General features: G+C 33.8%; 1 protein-coding gene across 1 annotated transcript in view; it reads right to left on the reverse strand.

Annotated features, from left to right (window-relative positions):
- Positions 1-23,820, reverse strand: part of NAALADL2 (N-acetylated alpha-linked acidic dipeptidase like 2) — an 890,763-nt gene that overhangs the window by 180,660 nt on the left and 686,283 nt on the right. The window contains exon 10 of the mRNA XM_033130693.1: positions 18,140-18,286. Coding sequence (XP_032986584.1) covers positions 18,140-18,286 — 147 coding nt within the window. The remainder of the gene's footprint in view (positions 1-18,139; positions 18,287-23,820) is intronic.

Raw genomic sequence — 23,820 nt, forward strand, 5'->3', positions numbered from 1 at the left:
GTGAGAAACTAGTCTATATGGTTAATCAACATAAGATCTTAGAATGTGGGAGACAGACACATGAACAAACTGGAGGCAGAAGAAGTTGAAGGACTTGACTCAAGGTCCAGCTCTATGCATGAAGTATTGGGAGGAAGTGCGGGATGAAAGTTAAGGGGATGAACTATGAAATCAGACCACTTGGATTCAGATTCCTCCTTAATATTTACATAGCCATAAAGGTGTTTAACATAATACCTAGTACATACCATGTTTCCCCGAAAATAAGTCCTAGCCGGACAATCACCTCTAATGCGTTTTTGGAGCAAAAATTAATATAAGACCCGATATTATATTATATTATATTATATTATATTATATTATATTATAAGACCCAGTCTTATAGTAAAATAAGACTGGGTCTTATATTAATTTTTGCTCCAAAAGGTGCATTAGAGCTGATTGTCCGGCTAGGTCTTATTTTCGGGGAAACAGGGTAGTAGCCACTTTATAAATATGCATATTAGCACATTATTACTATCATTATTATTATTATTATTATTATTATTACTATTACTACACTATTATTCCCCGTTAGTAACTGTGAAACCTTGGCCAAGAGACTGAACCTCTGATAATCAATACTGTCTTTGGGATAGTGGAATTAATATTAATTTCTACGCGACAGGATTGCACACGAGCATACATAAAATTCTTAATAATTGCTTGTTATCATATAGCACCTATGTGCCAATGTAAATTCATGAGCAGTAATTTTTATAGCCCGCATTTCAGAAACACTGTTAGAGCAGTGCTAGGCTCATCAATATATTATTACTATCAATACCACAGCATTAAGGGTACAACAAAGACATTCCTCCAAGGCTATAAGTAAAACCTGTATTCAAGGCCGTCACTTTGTTGAATAAAATGATCCAAACAATCAATTTAACCTCAAATGTGTTTCAACTTGTAAAACACTGAGTCATTAACCTTAACAATGTCATTGTGCTCTTACTACAAAACTCCACTAAATGAGTGTCCAGGGGAATATTTAAGAGTACAATTCATGTAGAGTAATGTACTAAAAGCACACCAGAGCCTATTAGAGGGAATAACCCTTGAGTGCACTGTGAAGGATTAAGTAACTTAAAACAGTGAGAAGAAAAAGGTAGACATATATAAGAGCCAGTGAGACATCATGCGTGTTTCTCAGAATAGCAACTTGCTATTGTAGTAGAAATTGCGCTTAAACTTTTGACGACCTGTGGGGTAATGGAGAAACTTTTATCCTTTGAGTTGTATTTGTGCCATATCTGTCACTTAATAGGAGTATGACCTCTATCTCAGTCTCCTTGTCTATAACAAGGTCAAAATAATCCCTACCTAAATAGCACAGCTGAGGTAATTCCATGAGACAAGAAAATAAAAGGCCTTGGAGTATATAAAAAACTAAACAGATCAAGGTGTCACTATTATTAACATTAAGAAAATGGAGTTACCTGATCCAGGTTTTACATTTTCACACACTGCTCCTCATTTCAGGATTTCAGTGTTTCACGTTTTAGGCTTTTAGGTATCAAGTAGCATTTAAAAATATATCGTAGGATGCTCTTTGGACCTGATTGTGGTTTTAGAGAAAAAAAAAAATCCTTTCTAGTCACAATCCTTATAATGTTGTATAATAGATAACAATCTTTTCACTTTACTGTATACCATTTCCTCTGTGTGTATCTTACTGTTAGAGGGTCACATAGTAGAAATATAAATTTAAGTCCATCTCTTTTGCAAAGTTTTGGTAATTTATAAAATATTTATTAGTGGCAAAGAACATAAACAAATGAGGCTTGACGGTTATCTGTAGATATTGCTATTTTGCTATGATCATCATTACTTTGAATCATAGTTGGCAAATAGATAATAAACATTTACACATATAAGTGCATATACACATGTATTTATAATAGATATATACTTACGAGTACATACACATGCATATGCATAGAGAGAATAGAAATAGTGATCCTGTTCTTTAAGAGTATGGCTCTTTAGAGAAGATATTATAAATGCCTTTTGGTTATATGATAATCATAGCTAAAGTTTACTGAGCACTCATGTGCCAGTAACTGTGCAAAGCTTTCTCTCTATAAATGTAGATACTGATAACTCATGTAATTTGGTGATTCTCAACTGGAAGTGATATTGCCCTCAAGGTGGCATTTAGCAACATCTGGAGGCATTTTATGTTGTCACAACTGAGGGGAGGGGGCACTATACTGGCATCTAACAGAGACCAGCGATGTTGCTAATTATCCTTCAAAGCCCAGGACAGCCCTCTACAACAAGGAGTTATCTGACACAAAATGTCATAGTGTGGAGGTTGAAAAACCCTGATATGACACTCAATGTAATCATGAGCTAAGTATTATTATAGTTCTCACTGTATAGATGAGGAAAGTATAATTTTAAGACATTAACTTGTAAAAGGCTACAAGCAAATAATAATAATAAAAAAAAAGGATAGGATTCAAATCCAATCAGCCTGACTGCAAAAGCCACACTCTTATTCACAAACTCATTCCCACTAACAGATCTTAAAGCATTCCATAATTTAACTAGAAATTACATATGTGTTTGTGTGTGTGTGTGTATTTGTATGTGTATATATATGTGTGTGTATACACACACACACACGCATTCTTGCAATGCTGACTAGGTATGAGACTTAATAGATATAACAGTTAAACCTCAACTTTTATGGACATGGTAGGGTTTTTCCCTCACAAATTAATGAATTGAAAGTTTCAAACAAGTGGGGAAATGACTGAATTATTGATAAGTAAACAATCTATTCAAAGTTCACATATGTTATACCCTTTGCTTTCGCAGAGATGGGAAAATTGCTTTGAAAATTGCTAATGAGAGTTGAAAGTTACCTTCAAGAAGTTATGCATATTTCAAAAGAAATAAAAGTCATTACGCATTCTCTCTAAAGAGGATTCAATCTCAAACTGTCAAAACCCTAAAATCTTCTACATATATTACATATAAATGCCATCTTTTAAAAACCTCTTTCCATTTTTTGTTCTAAATTAGCTTAGTGGGCCATGGTATTACAATATCTTGGTCTGGCCCGTGAATAATGTGACAGGTAATTTTTCCACTTCTTCTTGCCTGTAGTTAAATTTGACTGAAGATATGGAAAACAACTTTTATGACTTCGATGGTAAAAATAAATGTTCTGTACATTGTACAAAGCTAGGTTCTCAACAGCTAATATAAAATATTGCATACTGGATTTGCATCTGCTAATCAATAATTTAAAAAACTAGGGACATTTTATACTAATATACACTGAAATATTTTCTCAAAACAAATTGATGACGTTAGTAACAATGTCAACATATCTGTTATGTTCCTAGACAGCAGGCTTGTCAACATTGAAACAATATTCTACTTGAATGTATTCAAAAAATGAATAGCAAATAAATAACATTCAAAATTGGGATGCGCTAATGTTAAGGATTAAGGCTTTATAGTAAAGAGAATGACAACGTTCAAAGAATGTCATAGAGATAATAATCTATTCCTGTCTCTACAATGGATGAGGACATGCCTGTTGCAAGAGCCTATGGTTGCAAATGACATGAAAATTCTCTCTAAGATAGTGTAATTTGGCTTCATTTAGTTTATAATGATCATAATTAAATCTAAACTATTATAAGCAAACTGCCATCTGGAACCATAGCAAATCAAGATTCTATTTTCTATGATGACCAATCATGGAAAGCTTACCCAGACTTCTACTTTGCAATATCGTATAGTAATGTGATTAGACAATAATGCAAACCAATGAACCCAGCTAACTGGAACATAAACAAATGTACAGTGTGTCACTTGGAAATACTTCAGTATTTTATCAGGGCCTCCTAACACAAACTGCTATTGTAAAAGAACAGGATTGGAATTTGATATCAAGTGTTCTGAATATATACAAAAATATATTAAAACGGGAAGTGGAAGGATCCAAAAAGTTAGACATTCTATGCGCAGTTTGTAGAATGAAATGAACTCTTTCAGGAATAGAATGATAGCAATATAATCAAGTAAGAACCTACAAACCATTTTTCTACAAAAATAATCCTCCGTAGTCCACATTGAGGTGGTATATGTTTGTTATGGGTTGAATTATGTCTCCTAAAAAGATGTTGAAGTCCTAACACCCATACCTTATTGTGAAATAGTGTCTTTGCAGATCAGTTCATTAGGATGATCCCTAATCCAATATGACTATGTGCTTATAAAAAGGCGGAATTTGGACACAAAAATAGAGAGAAGGTGAAGGCCACGTGAATACTGGAATTATGTTGCAACAAGACAAGGAATGCAAGAAATTGCCAGAAGACTACCAGAAGCTAGGAGAGAGACATGGGACAGATTTATCTTCACAGCCTTCTGGAGGAACCAAGCTTGCCAACTGACGCCTTGATTTTGGACTTTTAGTCTTCAGAACTGTGAGACAAAAACCTTCTGTTGTTTAAGCCTCCCAGTTAGTGGTACTTTTTATGGCAGACCCAAGACACTGACGCACTGTTTAAATAGGGGTTGATCTACTTCAGTAGACTGTACTGTTTTATGGGCCTACACTCTAGGCAAAAATGCAGTAGATGCAGATAGTTAGGACAAAATCTGTAGCCTCAACTAACAATCACACTATAGGAAAAAAAGAGAATACAGACGACTTCAAGGCACCATCGTGTTAGATGTCATGAGAACGATAAAAACAATACTTTGTTGGAGGGAAAGATTATACTACTTATGAAACCATTCAAAACTATTAACTGGAAAATGTGGGAGATTGTTAAGCAAGAGAAAGGAAGGGAAAGAGGAGCATAATTAAAGCAGCTTTTTAGGAGGTTTGTTTTCAAGCACTTTGCAGGAGTAAGTAGTCAGTGAAAAGGCTACCAAATTAGGAGACCAAAGTCCAGATATGAGGGGATAATGAACGGCCTGAATTAGACAATGATTATTGATTAAAGTATAGCAATGAGATACTTTATAAGATAAAATAAATTGAACCAAACAGTAGAGTAACCATTAAAAAAAAAAAAAAAGGAGCTAGAAGAACTGACGGGGGTGTAAAGAAGAAAAAATTTGACAATTTAAAAAATTAGAATTTGGGTAGATAGGGCTATGTTCTTGGTAGTTGGTGTTACCATAAGTCTGGATTCTGAATTGAAAGGACATTATTACACCTAGATACTTTTATAAATGACTTCTACCAGTAGTCAATCCCTGGATAATTCCAGAGACTGACCCTAAATATTGCTAGGGAAGAACAGCAGTCATGGTGCTACCTGTTATTTCGACCTCCAGAGAGGCACAGGGATTTGTAGATTTGTAAGACTTGCTCTCTGCTGAAATTTCTCTCTCTGATTTATGATCTGACAGGTACAGTCTCAGATTTTATTTTTCCCCTATAGTGCCCTGGAGATTTATTTTATCAATGGTGTATGCATCTGTATTTCATCAAGTATCCAATAACCTATGGCGATGGTAAATTTTAAAATCTATACGTAAATTCTAAAAAATAAAAATAATTAAAATTTAAAATGAAACATTGTTGGCTATGGCCCAGATACCCTTATTGTCGTAGAAATCACTTGGCACTGAGCCTGGGCTTCCTTTTATTGCCATTTATTTATTTATACTCAGCCTGGATGCTCTAAAGAGCTTATAAATCCCTTGAGTGTTATGGATTGTATCATCGCTTTATCTGTTTTTAATGCATAGTATAGTGTTCTGCACATGGTCTGTGCTCAATTAAACTTAACTGATGATTGTGATTAATATTTTTAAGGAAGAGAAAGATTAAATTCCTTTCCTGTTACCATAATACATGTGTTCTTTTCCATAATTTCCCCCTTGGGGAATATTTTTCACACACATAAAAAAGTCTAAAAATGTTTTTAGGACATCTTTAGGCTTATGAGTCTGGTACTTATTTTAGCATCAGAGTTAAATCTTCTGTTTAAAATAAGCTAAATCCCATTTTTCATTAAAAAACGTTTTATATTATATACAAAAACATAGACAGAATCTAATGTTAAACAAAAGACATAAAATACAGCTATCATGAATAGCATTGATATTTAGAAATCTGTATCTTCCACCTCTACCATAACCCCCATTCACCCACCCACCCATGATGAAGTGTCATTTTTCCTATGGCACCTCCTGAAAAATGACATTGGGGAATGATAGAGTACAGTGCGGTACAAGTCTATTTTTCTGTTGCCGTACAGGTGAATCATAGTGTAGTAACAGCAGCGGCTATTCTGAAGGGGTGGCATGCCCACTGGACAGAGACGTTAATCATGACCTGGGCCTCTTAACACTCTGCAGGCCCTTCACATCCCCAGGCATACACGTATACCTTTGTTCAGCATTGAAAGCAAATATCTATAATTTCAAAATTGTGACAACAGAATCATTAAACACTGATTTATATACATGTTGAACTCCAATTCTTTTCATTGTTCCCTCTCTCCCACCCTCTTAGAAATGATTTGAACTTGTTGAAGGGATTCTATGTATTACTTCCTTTAGTAGTTTGGAGCAATACATTAGGACTTTCATAAGGCAATCTCTGACACCTGTCTACACGGTTGCCACACAGTTCCTATTTTCCAGTTTCACAGCTTCAAACGCTTTAAATTTTCTTGAAGTGCAGCCTTTAAAATGTGAGCATGTTGATTTGCAGAAGGATTCATGCCTTGGTAACTTGAACATAGATTAATTTATAAATGTCATCCTGGTACTGATTATTCAATTACAAATTTATAATTTTTTAAGGTGTATCCTCCAGTTAACATCTGTGCTATATTATATCTATTTTTATATGTGGAATGAGATTTAATTATCTTGATCTCTACCAACATATCCATTTCCAAATGTAAACTCTATAATAAATGCCCGTTCAAAATATTTTAATAAGTAAGTTAATACTGAAAAAGTTAACAGAAGAAAAAATCAATTAAAAAAACAGGGTATCAATTTTATCTATCAGACTGGTAAATATTTTTTAATGCATACTGCTGGTAAGAGTGAGATTAAACAACATACTTATGCTCTGCCTTAAAGGTTTTAAAATGTACCACCATTCAGAAAGGTCTTTTTCAATACGTCGAGGGGCTTAAAATATTCACACTTTGACACAAAATTTATCCTTAGGAATTTTTCCCAGAAGAACTAGAGAGAGGAAAAAATATCAACTCTAAAAATGTCCCACAAAAGATTATCTATAATAATAGAACAATGTAGGCTAAGTTAATATCCAATAAAAGATGAACAATTACATCAATTATGATACAACTATATCATGGGTTATGTTTTAAAATAAAATAAAAAACCATTAATGTTCACTGAAATGAAAAGAAACAACATATACACAGCATGATCAAAATTTGATTAAAGATGGAAGGAAGAAGGGAAGGAAGGAAGGAAGGAAGGAAGGAAGGAAGGAAGGAAGGAAGGAAGGAAGGAAGGAAGGAAGGAAAGAAAGGAAATAATGGAAGGAAGGAAGGGAGGGAGAAAGGAAGGAAGGAAGAGAAAAGGAGGGAAAGAATTAAGATTTGTATGCACACAGTAGCATACAAATCTTAATTTAAAAAATGTATTCATCCATTCATTCACTCATTTAATAAATGTAATATTTCCAATAACTGTTTCAAGCAAAGAGTAGACCATTTTGATTTCATAGTAGTATGTAATCATAATCTGTAAAACTGAGTAGATAGCAGAGAGCTAGCATTTGAAGTTTGCCCAGAATTTCTTCAATGCTCCATCAAGTATTTCTTTGTATAGAAAGTATATAAAAATTACTTTAAAATACACCTCCCAGACATTCTCCTTAACTGAAAAATTTTCCTTTTGATAATTTTTTATTTCTTCTCATGCCTCCTTAAGTTTGAAATTTTGGAACATGTTTTCAAACATATACTAGAAGTGATTTGCTGTGTTGAGTATCTCACTGCTTCAAGGTCTCAACCACTGAATTGCCACACCTTTTAGAACTGAGGTTAGGCCAGCACCCAGTTGATATTTCCAACGAGTCTATAAAAATTGGTTCAGTCTCAAATTTTCTTAGTGGCAAAACTTAGGTGATAAACTCAAGGCATTTGAGCAGGTTTATTCAAGAATACTTACCTGTCCTACATCAGGACTCTCCATAGTTTGGCATACCTAAATTTCATGTTCTAGAGTTTAGTCTTCTTTTTTCCCCCCTAACATCTTTAGATGCTAAATCAATACAGATGGATGCGTCCCCTCAAAGCCCATTAGTCCCTTTATAGATTAAGTTCTAGTTATTATGAGTTCTAGGATCTCAGAATTCCCTGCTCAGATGGCCCCATAACTGCTTCCAATGAATGGGCAGCCCTCTTCTCCAGGCCCATCACCTCCAGCAATTATTATGCCTCCAGTGTGCAACCCTAGGTCCAGAGAGTAGGCTAGGAAAAGCTGTCTATAGGTGCTATAGACCTTGCCCAAAAGCACAGACCACATATCCACATACATGTATACAAGGCACCTCACAGTGTGGGACAGAGTCAAGAGTGAGCAGAAAAAGAAGAGCAGGTCAAGAAGCAAGAGTCAGGGACAGGGATCAGTTCTTCCCTTGGCACCGCATTTTGATATAGGAGGCTCAGGCATCTGAGAATATTAAATTAAAACCTTCCTTCTCAATGATTTTAAACATGTATTTGTCAAATCAGGAGGTAAGAACATTTTTTATTCAATATTTGTTTAATTTACAACATTCAAATAGTTAGTATTTAGCCATGTGGTATAATGGCCTCCATTTGCACTATTGCTTGGACCCTGAAATGTTAGGGGGAAGCCAGGCTACAGCTTCACCTGTGAGCAAATTAAAGGCACAAAGTCTGTTGAAAGAGACTAAATTCCTGAGTCAACTAAAATATTAAAATTAGAATAGAAGGGAAACAGAAAGGGAGTAGAAAATTATATAGAAAAAGCAGAGGATGAAAAGGAAAGAAAAGATATGAATAGTATGGCCATATGTGCAGGAAAGGGTAAAATAAGCCAGACAAAGCAGGACAGAGAGAAGAAAGCTGAGAAAGAAGCAAGAGAAAGAGTAGAACATACAGAATAGGAGTTTAGGAGAGAGCAGCTATAGATAGAAGCATTGAACTGGGAGTAGGAATAATTAAGTCTGTACTTCATGTTAACTTCTTCACTCAATTTTATGAATCTCTTAAGCTTCTATTTCCTTTTACTACAGAGGAATGGATTAAGCTACCTGGATTCAATGATCAATGTTGTTCTAAAGGTCAATGAATCTATGAGTCCATGAGAGAATATCTGGGCCACACACATCTGTGGACCAACCATTCTTAGACCAATCCTTTAACCAAAGAAGACTATAGTCTTATTTTGACCACTAGGGTTGCCCAAAATCACCCCTGAATTGTTGAGAGTTTGCAAACTAATGATAGCCAATGGGCTACCATTCTTAACCCTGGACCATGTGACCAATACAAACAGAAAAATTGCCCTAAATTTAACTTCAATATTTTGCCATGTGCAATGTCTTACTCTGATTGTATTATGTCTAAGAATAGTTCCCCGAGTTATTCATACAAAAGTTTTAAATTAAAATTCCATGTATATATTCCTGAGTCATAAGGTAGAAATGATCTCTAAACATGGAATACATGTAAAATTCCTAATGCTCTGATAAGAGTTACAAATGAACAAAAATAAAGTGACAAGATGTTAATTTAAAGAAGAATGGAACATGACCTTGTACATAAAGCTATTCTTTATTTTTTCCTACTTTTACAAACTTATCAGTACTACATAAACAATACACTATTTAGACTTAAAACATTCTCTACTGATAAGAGAGAGTTGGGTCAGAATAATTTCAAGGCTAAAGCTATTGACAATAAACTATAGAAATCAAAATACTGATACATTGTTCTCCTTCAGAATTCTCTCCATTAATTTAAAATCACAGGAACAGAACATCATGAAAGGAGACTGAAGACAACTGCAGCTCTCTTGAGACTAATGAAAAAAGCCAGAACTTACGAGAGGAAGCAATAGTGATCTTTATAAGCCAAGTGGCCTTGGCTTCAATCCATTGCTATTTATTTATTTATTTATTTATTTATTTATTTATTTATTTATTTGTATTTATGAGACGTGAAGGCCACTGTTGTGTCTCTCACTGTAGTTTCTATAGAAACCTTTGCTTATTAAAAAAAACAAACAAGCAAAACTATAAGTTCTGTGTGAAACACTATAAGCTGTGAAACAGATGTTGAAGAACTGCAATTCCAGATGCAAACAAAATAGTATAAAGAAGTTGTGGAGATTAGGGAATGGACAAGAAAGTTTACTCAAGTCCTTTGTCGTCATCCACAACTGCATGAACTCCAGATATGTCATTTCCTTCTGGAGTTTATAGTTACAGCATAGGGTTACCAAAACGGCTCTTAACATTTTAATTAATCATTTAAAAATGTCATATAAACTAGTACCCAAAATGGTTTTAGATGTCAAAATATTCTACTTAAAGAAACGTGTCATTGAAATTAGAAGAGACCAACTTGTCCATCTCCTCATTTTATAAAAATTAACTTGGAAATAAAATTATAGATTCTATTTTTTTTTTGTAAAAGAATATACAAATTACTGTAAGAAAACATTAATATCAGTTTTGTCATATATAAATCATGGGCTCATTTTAAATTTAGTTAAGTAATTGTATCCACTCCCAGCTATTGCTTAACATTGAGAATTTTCAAAGTTGAAATATTTAGAACATTTGTATAGGAAACTAGGAAAAAAAAGAATTCAGCACCATAGCATTACACCGCACTATAGTTGTAGTGGGAGATGGAAAGCATTTTAGAACCACTTTAGAACCACACATCCGGTGCTAGTGTGCTATGTCTGAAACCAGATTCTGTAATACCACTTACGAGATGTATAATGTTGGCCATATTGCTTGACCAATTTGTGTCTCAGTTTTACCTTTAATGGAAGTATACTAGTACCTTCCTAGTAAGTACTAGTTACAAATACAAAAATTAAATGACATTGATTGACACGTTTAAAGGACATAGAATCACAACCAAAAAAATGCCTCCCAGAAATATATATGAGTGTTTGTTAAATAGAACTTTCCTTTATACTACCCTGCCTCTATTACTTTACATTTGAAGCTCTTTTAGCCAATATAATTTGTCCCACTAGTTGGCATGCTAATAATTTAGAAGCTGGTTCAATTAAATAATCAGTAAAAAAAAGAAAACAAAACAACAACCAAGAAACACAGAAATACATATGTAAAATATTTATATGTTAATTTAAAACCTGTGAGTGCATGGGTATTGGCCAAAATTTTGATGTAAAACCTTTTGATGTAAAGTCTTTTAATCTGAGCATTAGCCTCTGAATAAAGGTTTATTATTTCTTTCTTGTCCTAGTTATCATCTACATTTCAAGATGCCTTTTATTTAAAGTGGACTTATTATAGATATTTGTGAAGTTTACTGAGTGCATAATGTATCTAGAGTCCTACAATTTTCACCAGTCTTTACGAGTTGCCTGGTCCATTATGCATCGATTCTTTATTAGAAACTCGCCTTTTAGAGTGTTATCACTATAGGTTTCTTAGAAGTAAATTTGTTTTTCATTCTTATTATTCACATTTATGTAGCAGTTAAAATTACCTAGTTATTCATCACAAATAAAATGGGCATATATAGACCTGAGAATATAGCTGACTATGGAAAAACTTACCACTGATTCTGAGAGAATACAAGTATGCAAGATTTCAGAAAAAGGCTTTCTGTGATGAGCTTCAAAGGGCCTTGGTCACTGATCATTGTGTTTTAAAGGAAGGTAAGTTGCCAAGGAATCCCACAAGTTGGTTAAGTGGATGTCAGTTAAAAGAACTTTAATTGTACTTTATTTGATTGTGTATATGTCTGAGTCCCAATCTAGACTGTAAACACTTGAGAGAAGGAGGGAGTGTTTTATCCATCTTTATATTTCACCTGTAGTGTTGGATTACATCATATGCTTAATAATTGCTGGCTAAGTAAATTTGAATTGAATATCTGAATAAATCACATCGAACAGGGTATCTTAAACCTATGATCTTAACCTAAATGTAGCCAAATTTACAACATGGTTGATCACTAAACCCATCTGTAACTATTACTATTGAAATTATCAAAAACTTCATTACAAAACAAGTTGCCTCATAACAGGGATGATCACAAGATAATCCCTGAAAATAGTACTAGAGTTAAAATATAGTGCATATGCCATATATTTTCATCCAATGATGATAGGCATTTGGAATAAATGTTCTTATTTAGAATTCCAAGAAAGGACAAGAGTTAGGGGAAATCTGTCCTCCTTGCAGCCATTTCAAAATATTAGGCAATTTGAAGTATGATCTTTTGAATTATCCATTTGAGTCTTAAGAGTTTCTCCATTCTTTGTTTTTTCAGTATCTGTCTCATATTTCAATTTCTTGTGTTTACTCCTCAGGCTCTTGCAAGCATACAGCAACTTTAATAGCACTCCCTCTGTGACAGGCATTTCATATACTGTACAATCAAAGCTTTTCAAGTCTGCTCTATAACTGTTGATTTGTTGATTGGGGTTTAACCTTCTCCTCTAAAGAAAAGCTTCTAAGAAGTGGAATTCTTTGTAGAGTCACAGTTTATGAGAGTGTTATATTTCCTACTTCATGTTGTTTGTCAGGTGAATGGGATGGTGATACCCAAAGATGACTGAAAAAGACACACACAGGTTTATGTAGCATCACAGTTCAAATCTTTGAAAAAGAGCGATGTTGAATATTTTGTCAGATATTATAAAGAATGAAGTAAACTAGTTTAACCAAAAATTTTTCTCCAAGTCAGCATTTCTCAAAGTGTTGTCCAGAGAACTTCAAAGGTCCCTGAGATCAACACTATTTTCATAATAATAGTGACATGTCATGCCTTCACACTCTCATTTTCAGTCTGCATTCACAATGTGCAAGGTAAAAAAGTTCATTCATGTGGTTTTACTTTCACAGTGAAACTAACCTTTAGGAAAATAATACTTATCAAGTTTCAGGGCAGTAACAAAGAAAAACATCTGTAATTATATGAAAAGACTATTAGACCAGATTTTCTTTATACATTTCAACCAAAACAACATACAACAGACTAAATGAAGAAATAGATATGAGACTCCAACTATCCTACATTGTCTCATTAAAGAGATTTGCAAAAAAGTATAATGCTATTCCTCTAATTTATGTTTTGTAGTCTTGGAAAATACAATTTGCTTTCATAAAAAATAAGTTATTTATATTAATTTGTAACAAGTTTATTATTGGTATTTTATATGGATTAATAAATAAGCATACTTTTTCTTAGTTTCAAATCCTAATATGGTAAATATTTGCTTATAATAGCCACATAAATAAAAACCCTTTTGTTTGGAGTCTCTGATACTTTTAGAGGATAAATGGGTTTTTAGAACAAAATGTTTGAGAATCTCAGCCCTTAATGAAGCAAGCCTGATCTGAAAATAATAGTACCATAAAGTTTGATTGACATTGAAAGTACTTTTTCTAAAATAAGTTACAAAGATCAGTAACGAACTAGAGAAAACACTATGAATCCCTTTCTGTCCCGTTGCCAACTGGAACATTTTTCTTATTTCTAAGTGACATTTTGTAAGTTTCATAGCTATCAGCATGAAACAGATTCTATCAGATACTGCAAAACATCAGTACAATTATGCATAGTTACAAATACTATCAGGTTACTTAAGCCAAGAGCTTTCAATCGATGTTTGAACTGTTATTACCTGTTAAAATAACAATAATACTGACTAAATTCCAAACTGAAAATATAACGAAAAAATGATGTCTGATACAAGTTTGATAAGTTCTTCTTCTACTTAGTAGAACAAAATATGAAGAATCAATATGTAAACTATGAGTTACTTTGCTCCAAAATGTATATGTGTGTATTGTAGTACTGTATCTGCATTGTATCTGCATAAATTATTTTTAAAGTACACAAACACACACTCATGCTGCTGTACATCAGTTTAAGAATCAGAATGGATATCAAAGTCCTCTAACTTAAAAATAATAAGAGTTTCAAAACAACCATGCTATTTATTTTTCAGTCTCCAGTTTACTCAATGATATGGAAACAATTATGCATAAAAACCCTGTTATACAAAAGTTATAATACCCCTGTATCTCATTATCATTTAAATGTTAAATCCTTCATTATAGAGGTAAATTGGGTTTAAAATAGAATGTTTTGAGCAGAAGGGCAAAAAATAAAAGGTTAAACAGAGTGAGGAACCAGAGCTTCAATTCGTGGTATAAAGCTTGCTAGGGCATGGGCTAATGTTTTGCTATACTGAGAAAGCCAGACCCTCTGACATGCCCTATAGAGAGTAAATATACTGAGCTGGAACGAAAATTATGTGAAACAGATGTGAAGTGACAGAAGAAATGTGCATTGGACCACCAGCCTGTCATAAATATCGCACTCTTAATCAGAAGGCATCTGTCTTTCATTTCCTTTTCAGCAATCTCTGCATTACATTTAATCTGCACAGAATGCTTCTCCTAACAGGTGCAACAATGTTTACAAATTAGAAACCTTATTTAAATGAAGCTTACAACTAGAGACCTTTCAATTAACAGGACAATATTTTATGACAAGGGATTTTTCTAACATATGGCAAATCCATAGATTGCTTTGCATTTGTGAAATTTAATTATTGGAAATATCATAGTATAGACCCCAGGAAAAGCTAAAGTAAAAGGTGCTTCAAGCAATCTTCCACAATACATTAGCATCCAGAGAAGCCAGAGGGAAAAGGTATTGATGGGGATTTGGAGAGTACAAAATATTTGGGATAGAAATTATAAAATGTCACATTTAATCAAAAATTAATTTTAGAACTAATAATGTCCAGTATGTCCATAAAAAGTGGTGTCTATGGCACTAGTTTATTTTCCTACCAGTTAAATTTTCCTAATATTATTATTCATTGTTGAATTGAATATAACAGCTTCATAATCAATCTTTCTGGATTAAACAATGGCAGAAATACTAAGATTTGCTTTGTAATCACCTAAATAAATTTTAACTACGTAATTGCTCAAAAAATACCATAAAAATAGCTCACTTAGAACACATACATAATTTTTAAAGTAAAAGGGACTGTAGAATTATCCACTTTAACTATTTTACTCAAAATGAGTACAGACATAATGAACTGGGTCAGTAGGGGCAAAGCGCATAATATTTTTAACACAAGTTTAGTGAAACATGTGATGCTTTCAGTTGATCATTCATTTACCAATATTTGATAGAAACAGGTTTTGAAGAAATATTATTCTTAACTGCACTATAGGAAAAACAGCATGGCAGATTCTTTAATAAAGAACATGGCAAGCTAGTGAGTAATGCACAATTTAGCTGATCATGTCCATGGAGAAAAAGAACCCAATGTTTCTAGAAGTCCAATTTTTCAATAAAGCACAGGTAAATAAAATGTATTTGTGGACTGGATCTTGCCCTTCAGCTTCCAATTTGCAACCTTTAGTGTAATAGTTTGAAAATACGAGCTTACTGTTCAAAACTGTCTTGGCAATTTTTTATTTTTATGACCTTGGATAAGCTACTAGATTTTATGTTTCATTTCATTCACAGCAAAAAAAAAAAAAAAAAAAAAAGGAAAAAAAAATGTGTTAATAATAGCTGACTCATAGGGAGGGATATTGGAAGTATTAAATGAGATGAAGTAAAAACACATAATGTAGTAAGTACTCAATAGGTGGCACATATAATGTTATACATTATATGTATAATATATATAATATAATACATAAATATATGTGTTATATTTTAAATCTAATTTCAAATTCATGAAAAAGCTCTAATTTCTTTATCTACTTTACTAATTGATATAAGATTGATCTTTACACATCATGGATAAAACTGTTCAATGTTTATAATTCCTATTAATATATACACACATTTATTATAGATTAACACAGAAAACAAAGATGTTACCTGTTCTTTGAAGAGTTCAGCACACAAAACTATCTCACATCAACCTTTCATATTTTGTAAGGGACAAGTTTATTTTAAAAAATATTCTGTACTATAGGTATATAAACAAAGTTGTTTCTTAGAAAAACATAGGGGATTGTCTTTTAATTACTCTTCTGGAGATACATATAGTAGAAAATGATTTTGATGGTGGAAGTTAGATAGTCTGGGTATAATTTGGGGGAAAAAATGACCAGCTTCTTTAGAGTAAGCTGGTTCTAGCAGATGGACTAGCCTCCGGAGTTTCACAGTGATGAGAGTACCTTCTTAGAACTTCACTGGTACTGGTTTCCAGCCCTTCTTCCTATTGACACCTCATATCCTTCAACTGATCCTAATCAAATGCCGCCTCATATGCCTTAAAGGTTATTGTCCTTAACAATCAATAAGCTCCTCCCTTCCACTAATGTGTTCCTGTCTAAAATATTTAGAAATTCTCCCACTAATACGTTGGACCTACTAAGCAGACAATAATTGTGATGATAGCTATAGTTGACAAAGTCCTTGTTATATGCTCAATGTTAGCTAATCCCTTTACATGCACAGTCTCATGCGCTCTATGAAGTAGATTTCATAAGTACACCAAGTTTCCTCCTCTCTAAAATAATTCTGAAAGAGGTTAAAGAATTTCTCTAGTAAGTATCAGAGTCAGGAGTCAACTATTAGCTCCATTCTTAAGGCTATACTATACTTCCTCTTTAAAGTCTTGGCTTAAAACTCAACCAAGATGAACAGACATGTATTGAATAAAAGCTATCATTCAATGAGTTAACATGACAGGAGCTGGATGGGCTGAGATGGGGGAATGATGAAGAGATATTAAGAAAGATCAAGCTGAAAATTAAAAATGAGTTAATTTCTTAATACATGGATTTCATTCTGGTGCATATATAGTGGACTTGTGTAAAGGGAAAGATACCTCTACACATGTACCTCATTTTCAAACAATAGCACATGAAAATCCAAATGTAAAAAACAGATAAATCATAATGATTACCTTCATATTATCCAAGAATTTATCTCATCACAGTAAGATTCACCCAGAATTTCTCCCTCTATGAATTTAAGTCCTTAGTGATTATTAGTTATTTACAGAAGAAATGAGGGGTGCGGGGGTGGGGAAGGGGGCAGAAGGGAAAGAGGGGGAAGCTGCAGAGAAACATCAAACTAAATATTGCTAAAACCTATCAGAAATTAAGATTTGCATATCAGAAGCTCAGCTTATAAACATAAAATTTAAACACAGCATTTCAGGAATATCTATGATTAAGAACAAAGCAGTCTTTATGTTCCAGCCACTATTTTGTTAATGTAATAATTATCAAGCAGGCCACCCTAAAGGCTTTTAAGGAGCTCCCCGAAAGGCATGCACAATTTGTAAAAGAACATAAAATATTTATCTACAGAGAAAGTTTCCTGTGACACAATATGAGAAAGATTAAAATGCTTGAAGTCCAATAGATGGATGAACATAGACTTAATTAAGGTGAATCATGCCTCCGTGATAATGCTTTGGAAAAAGCCTCTTATCTTCACACAAATAAAGTATCTTTTTAGGAAGAAAAACTATTGACAAACTTTGGGTAGCTAATCCACAAGACAAACATTAATAGACAGCACACGAAATGCATTTTTCCTTGGGCAAGGAGAGGAGAAGCTGTTGCACATGTCATCTGTTTCTGTGAATACTGAAGATTGCAATTACGTTTTGATGTCAATCCAACTACTGCAAATTTCTTGTTGCAAAGCACACTGTGAAAATGTGAGTGACAGTATAAATCTTTTTTAATTGAATTCAACAGTATTGAAAAGAGCTGATGTTTTCAAAGCCTCTGAACAACAAGAATAACTCTAAATAAAGCAGCTTCCAGTGACCTGTTTGGTAAGAAAGACAAATAGCCTAGATAAAATCAAATTCTGCATGTCTGCTATATTGTGTGCCGATGTGAAGGTTTTGCATTTTTAGAAACAATCACCTGTAATGCCTTGATGTCTTCATAAGCAAACTGCAAAGCAGGAACTCCAAGATGGTTGATGAAATAATTGGCATCACCTTGTATCTGCACAGAACTGACATTTGTGTCTGGGCACTGAGCTCTTCTGGAACAGTTGAAATTATTTTTCTGAAAAACATGATTTAAATTGTTAGCACTGTATGAAGGATGTAGACGTCTAACTGTTATGTTGCTTTGTACACCTGAAACTAATAAAATTAAACAAACAAATAAATAAATAATTGTTAGCACAAACTATGCTCCACGGCTCATCCCTAAAGCAAGGCTATTCAAAATGTGGTCCATAGATCGGCAGGATCATTGTTACCTAGGAACTTATTCAAAATACAAATGCTCAGGATCCACCCATGTCTTCCAGAATGGAAACCTTCAGGAATGGAGCCCAGGAATCTGTGTTGTAACCCACCTTTATGATTCTGGATTCTGATGCTAACTGAAGTGTGACAAGCACTGACCTAAATCAAGCTTTGCTTGTTGTTGTCGTTTCAAAAGCATTTTTATCACAGAATTATTATAAACTGTTTAATTTGAACTATTGTTAAAGAATGTGAGTCCCTAAAGATGTTTAGTTTTTTCGTTTTTGTTTTTTCCCCCCATAAATTTAAAGGATGTCTTGGGAGGACATAATTCCATTGTTCTAAAATGTTTTACGAAAAGCACAGAAAGAATTTTCTTCATTTCTTCTTAAAAGCATATTCCCACCTGTTAAGAACATATGTCAACATCTACTGTGGGCCATTTAAGAACCACAGACCAAAGTCCAACCTCTGGGAAATATAAGGAGATAGACTATTATTTCTTAAACTAAGAGCTGTCTAGCACATGGAACAAACAACAGTAGATTTACAAAAATAAAAACATACTCAAAAAGCAAGTAAATTAAGAATTTCTAAAATTAACATTGATTCAAAATGTCTTCTCTACTAAAATTTCCCCAAACCTAGAATCTTTCTGAGATGCTATTGCCTCGAGTATGAAACATGGAAGATTATAAATCCCCTCAGCAGCAATCGTGAGGGAAATAAGACGATAGCATGAGAATCTCACACCTAACAGCAGAATGTATGTACTCAATACACATTTGCCACTGAATCAAAAATCAATAAATTCTTCCACCCCCTCAGCTCACCCCATGCTTCTTTAGCATGACACAACTTCAAAAATACTTTTTAAAAAAATCTATTAAGGATTTGGAAATAAGCCGTTTAATATTCAGAAAGCAAAGTATTCTGACTTTTTTTCTGACTACAGTGTTAGAGTTTTTAAACAGATAATGTTGTTTTGATACCTATCCAATTTTCTTTGAGGACCTAATACAAAGATCTTTGCAACAACGTTAAAATCAATTAAATTGGAGAGTCTTGTGAGTGTATATAAACAAGGCCAGGTTTCAGCCTAATTTTATTTACAAATATCTTGGGTAATTAAGCTCTTTGGACACAGAAAGTAAAAAGAGTACTCCACCACACAGTCTAATCAGCAGCAACCTGATGCTACCTATGGTGACTCCTACCACTCTGCTTCTTTTGAAAGGCCAATTTTCTGAAAAGAGAATTAATCCTCTTTCACTTCTTACATCCTCCTGGGGTGAAGATTCCGGAAGGTTTTATACATGGGACAGTTTAGGGAAGGTACTGAATATTCCCAAAGAAGATCTATCTTAAAGTTCTAGATCATGAATAGCATAGAAACTACTTTATATCATATAAAAATTCCCAGTGTTTTTGAGAGACTCAGGTGTTAAAAACTGGAAATTGTGAAGCTATTTGTTTAGCCAGAATATACACACACATATGTGTGTGTGTGTGTATACACACACACATATATATGTATATGTATGTATATATGTATATGTATATGTATGTATATGTATATACATATATACATATATACATGTATATATATATATATTTTTTTTCTTTTTTAACTGAAAATGTATGTCTTGAGCAGGCACGACATTGACCAATGTCCCATCACTGGTTTCTCACACTCAGCTGCTTTACTCATTCAAATTGATAGAAGGGTTTCACATTTGAATTTGTGAAACCTAAACTGTTGCACTCTTTTATGCTAATAATGATTTCACAAAATCTAGTCTTTTCTTTCCCCAGATGCCTAGCCAATGACATTAAAAATCATTTAAGTGATTTACTTTTCCTTTACTGCAGCAACATCTATAAGTTGTTGAGACATCATATGTATCCTGATCCATCTCAGAAAAAAATACAGTTTTAACTTTAATTTCATTTTGCATACATAATTCTAAATATCCACTTCAAATATCACCCACACTCCTTAGATTGATATTTTTTTCCCCTCAATAGAACAATGGCATGGATCAAAAATTGACCATTCTAAAATTCACAATATGTTTCTCTGCAAGAACTACATTTTTAAAAATAACACATAAATGCAATATATATAAATAAATACATTTGATATTATTTTCATTCATCCATTACTGTTAAATAATAGCATCCCCCTGACAAAGTGTTAGCTTCCCACATATGCAAGCTCCTAAGAAGGCACACATGACCCCACTACAACCAATCCTTGCATTCTTCCTTTGCTTTCATAGTTAAAGCCCAGTTCTTGTTTAGCCTCAGATGTTTATTGTCCAGGGCATTCTTTTTGAAGCCAGTACAAATTTGCTTCTAGTTTCTCTGTTCTTTCCATGGCTAGATATTTGATTGTATTCCATCCCCACGATTTCTTACACATTAAGTAATGATTCCTACATCATTACTTCCATGTTTTGTATTTTTCAAGCAAAGCAAAAGGACAATATCCAACCTTCAGGATTACATTCCCTGAAATACTTCTGCATTCCCTACTCTGGCTCACTTTACTTTTTGAAAACTTTTTCCTAAAAAGGTTTTTTCCTAAAGGTTTTTCCTAAAGGTTTGTATTGCCACCTTGTTTATATTTAAACTGCTTTTCTAAACCAACTAATATAGCAACAGAGCGAGCATAATCTAGATATGTTTTCAAATTATATTTTGAAGGTTAAATGCTATTCAATCACATCTGTGGTGCTACATATGGACTACTATTAATGGAGAGAGGATAGAGTACAGAACGATAGGGTTTGTGGCCCAAGGGATAGCTGGACCTATACTTGGGAGCACTTGGCCATCGACCCTGTGTCAGAGTTAAGCCCAGAGGAAGGCTAAAGGCTTCAAGAAAATCAATCCAAGATTGGAGGTTTCTGGGACAACCCAGGGTTCCCTAAGGAGCTTTCCTGAGGCCTGTTCCTTACCCACTGAGCCCAGAGTTTCCCTGTAAAGTCCTGCAGAGCACAGAGCACTTATCTCACCAGCCCACTTTTCTCTCTCTCTCTCTCTCTCTCTCTCTCTCTCTCTCTCTCTCTCTCTCTCATCCTCTTGCCACCTCAGTCTCTACTGCCTATTCTCTTGCTTTAACCAGTCATGATAGGAGGAAACATGTGACACTCAAGCCTATGTTATTTTGTTCTTTTGTGTTTTTGTTTTTAACTAGTTTCAGAATAAAACAGTCAGGATAAAAAGAACCCAGTTTGAAGACTGGATTTTTTCCCCCCAATTCATTTTATCTAGGGATTTCTCTTAAGAGGAGAACATTCTTGGCACAGAAACCCTATCCACTAAATCTTTTTTTATTATTCATTACTTTAAAATCTAGGATAAATTCACAGACTTTAAGTGATCCTAAATCTATATTCTATCCTAATGTGAATTGTTTTCCCACACGGCACTTCAGTGCAGTATAATGGATACATATCAGGTAATAGATACTGATCTACTCAACCCCTGTAAGCATTAGTATTTAAAAGGGAAGGAGAAAGAAATTTCAATTCCCTTCCTTTTACTAGAAGTTAGACACCACGGGAGAGGGAAGGTTGGTAACAAATTTGTACAGGTCAATTAATTTTTAAAATCTATTTACAAGGCTGAGTACATTCAAAGTAAGTATTCCATCCAATGAATTCAAAATATTTCATACTTAATGTCTGATAACAAGCATTTTTATTTCGGTTCACAAAGTAAGCAAATTCAGGCAAAGATTGTAGTTATGTCACTTGTTTAATTTCCTATGACAGTCTGTTGAAGATATGAAATGAAATCATCTCAGTCCTAAAGCTGTATGCTCTTTGTAATTATACTTTTAAGCTAAAAGGCAACACCTTATAAGAATTTATCATGTAAGTGAAATATAAAACTCAATAAATAAATAAATAAATAAATAAGTCAAATTGGCATTAGTTGAGTAGAGATACCAAGACACATTGACAAGTTTCTAAGGTATTTAAAAATCTATTTAACATTTCAAACATTTTATTTCTCCCATACTCTGCTTTTTCCTGTACACGTAAGTATTCACATAATATACATAAGAAATGTAGATTGAGTACCTATTCAAACAGTAGAAAAAGTATAACATTCAAAAATAGAAGTACCACATTCTACACATTAAAGTAAATTAAATGTTTTTTTTTTTTTCTTTTCACTTCAGAAGTATTCTTGTAACTTCAGTTGTTTAGAAACAATTTATCTCCCCCATTTTCCTGGTTTCCACAGTACAGTAATGTTCCAATTGTGATAATGATACCTATGTTATTTGAAAAATTATTTCTCATTATAGGCATCCAGATCGTTAATTTTATGCGTTGACTGAGCCAGCATAAGTACCCAGATATTTGGTCAAACTTTTTTTTGGGTGTCTCAGTGAGGGAGTTTTTTGGGTAAGATTAACATTTGATTTGGCAGACTAACTAAATTAATGTGGGTGAGCTTTGATTCAATCAGTTTAGGGCCTGAACAGAACAAAATGGCAGACCAAAGAGTAAGGGGAAACTCCTCCTGCCTGATGGCCTTCAGCTGGGATACAGGTCTTTCCTTTGCTTTGGACTCAACTGAAACATCAGTTCTTGGGTCGCAAGTCAGCCAGTTTTTAGAGTGAACTTACACCATCAACTCTCCTGGGTCTCCAGCTTGCTGGCTGCACATCTTGGGACTTCTCAGCCTCCTTAACTGCCTAAGCCAATTCCTCATAATAAATCTCTTTTATGTACTTTATTGGTTCTGTTTCCCTGAAGAACTGTGACTAATACAGACACTCATTGATGGTAGACCACTTTGTTGTTTAAGAAATTTTCCTCAGAACTGGTGAAAAATTAAACTTTAATTTTTAAGTAATGGTAAAGAGGAGCTGTTTTTTGTTTGTTTATTTAATAGGAGGTAATTTGAGATAATTTTGTAACAACATTTTTCCTTTAGAACTTATAAACATGATCTCAGGCAATGTGAACAGTTGAGGAATCATGGAGAAATTTAATTACATGTTGAAACTGTACAGAACCTAAAAATCCTAATACCCAAGGTTTCTTTTTCTGAGGCCCACAGGGAACAACAACAACAACAACAAAAGAAGGAAGGAAGAAAGGAAGGAAGGAAGGAAGGAAGGAAGGAAGGAAGGAAGGAAGGAAGGAAGGAAGGAAAGAAAGAAGGAAAGAAAGAAAGAAAGAAAGAAAGAAAGAAAGAAAGGAAGGAAGGAAGGAAGGAAGGAAGGAAGGAAGGAAGGAAGGAAGGAAGGAAGGAAGGAAGGAAGGAAGGAAGGAAGGAAGGAAGGAAGGAAGGAAGGAAGGAAGGAAGGAAGAAGAAAGA

The sequence above is a fragment of the Rhinolophus ferrumequinum genome, chromosome 2, assembly GCF_004115265.2.
Source record: "Rhinolophus ferrumequinum isolate MPI-CBG mRhiFer1 chromosome 2, mRhiFer1_v1.p, whole genome shotgun sequence".
NCBI lineage: Eukaryota > Metazoa > Chordata > Mammalia > Chiroptera > Rhinolophidae > Rhinolophus > Rhinolophus ferrumequinum.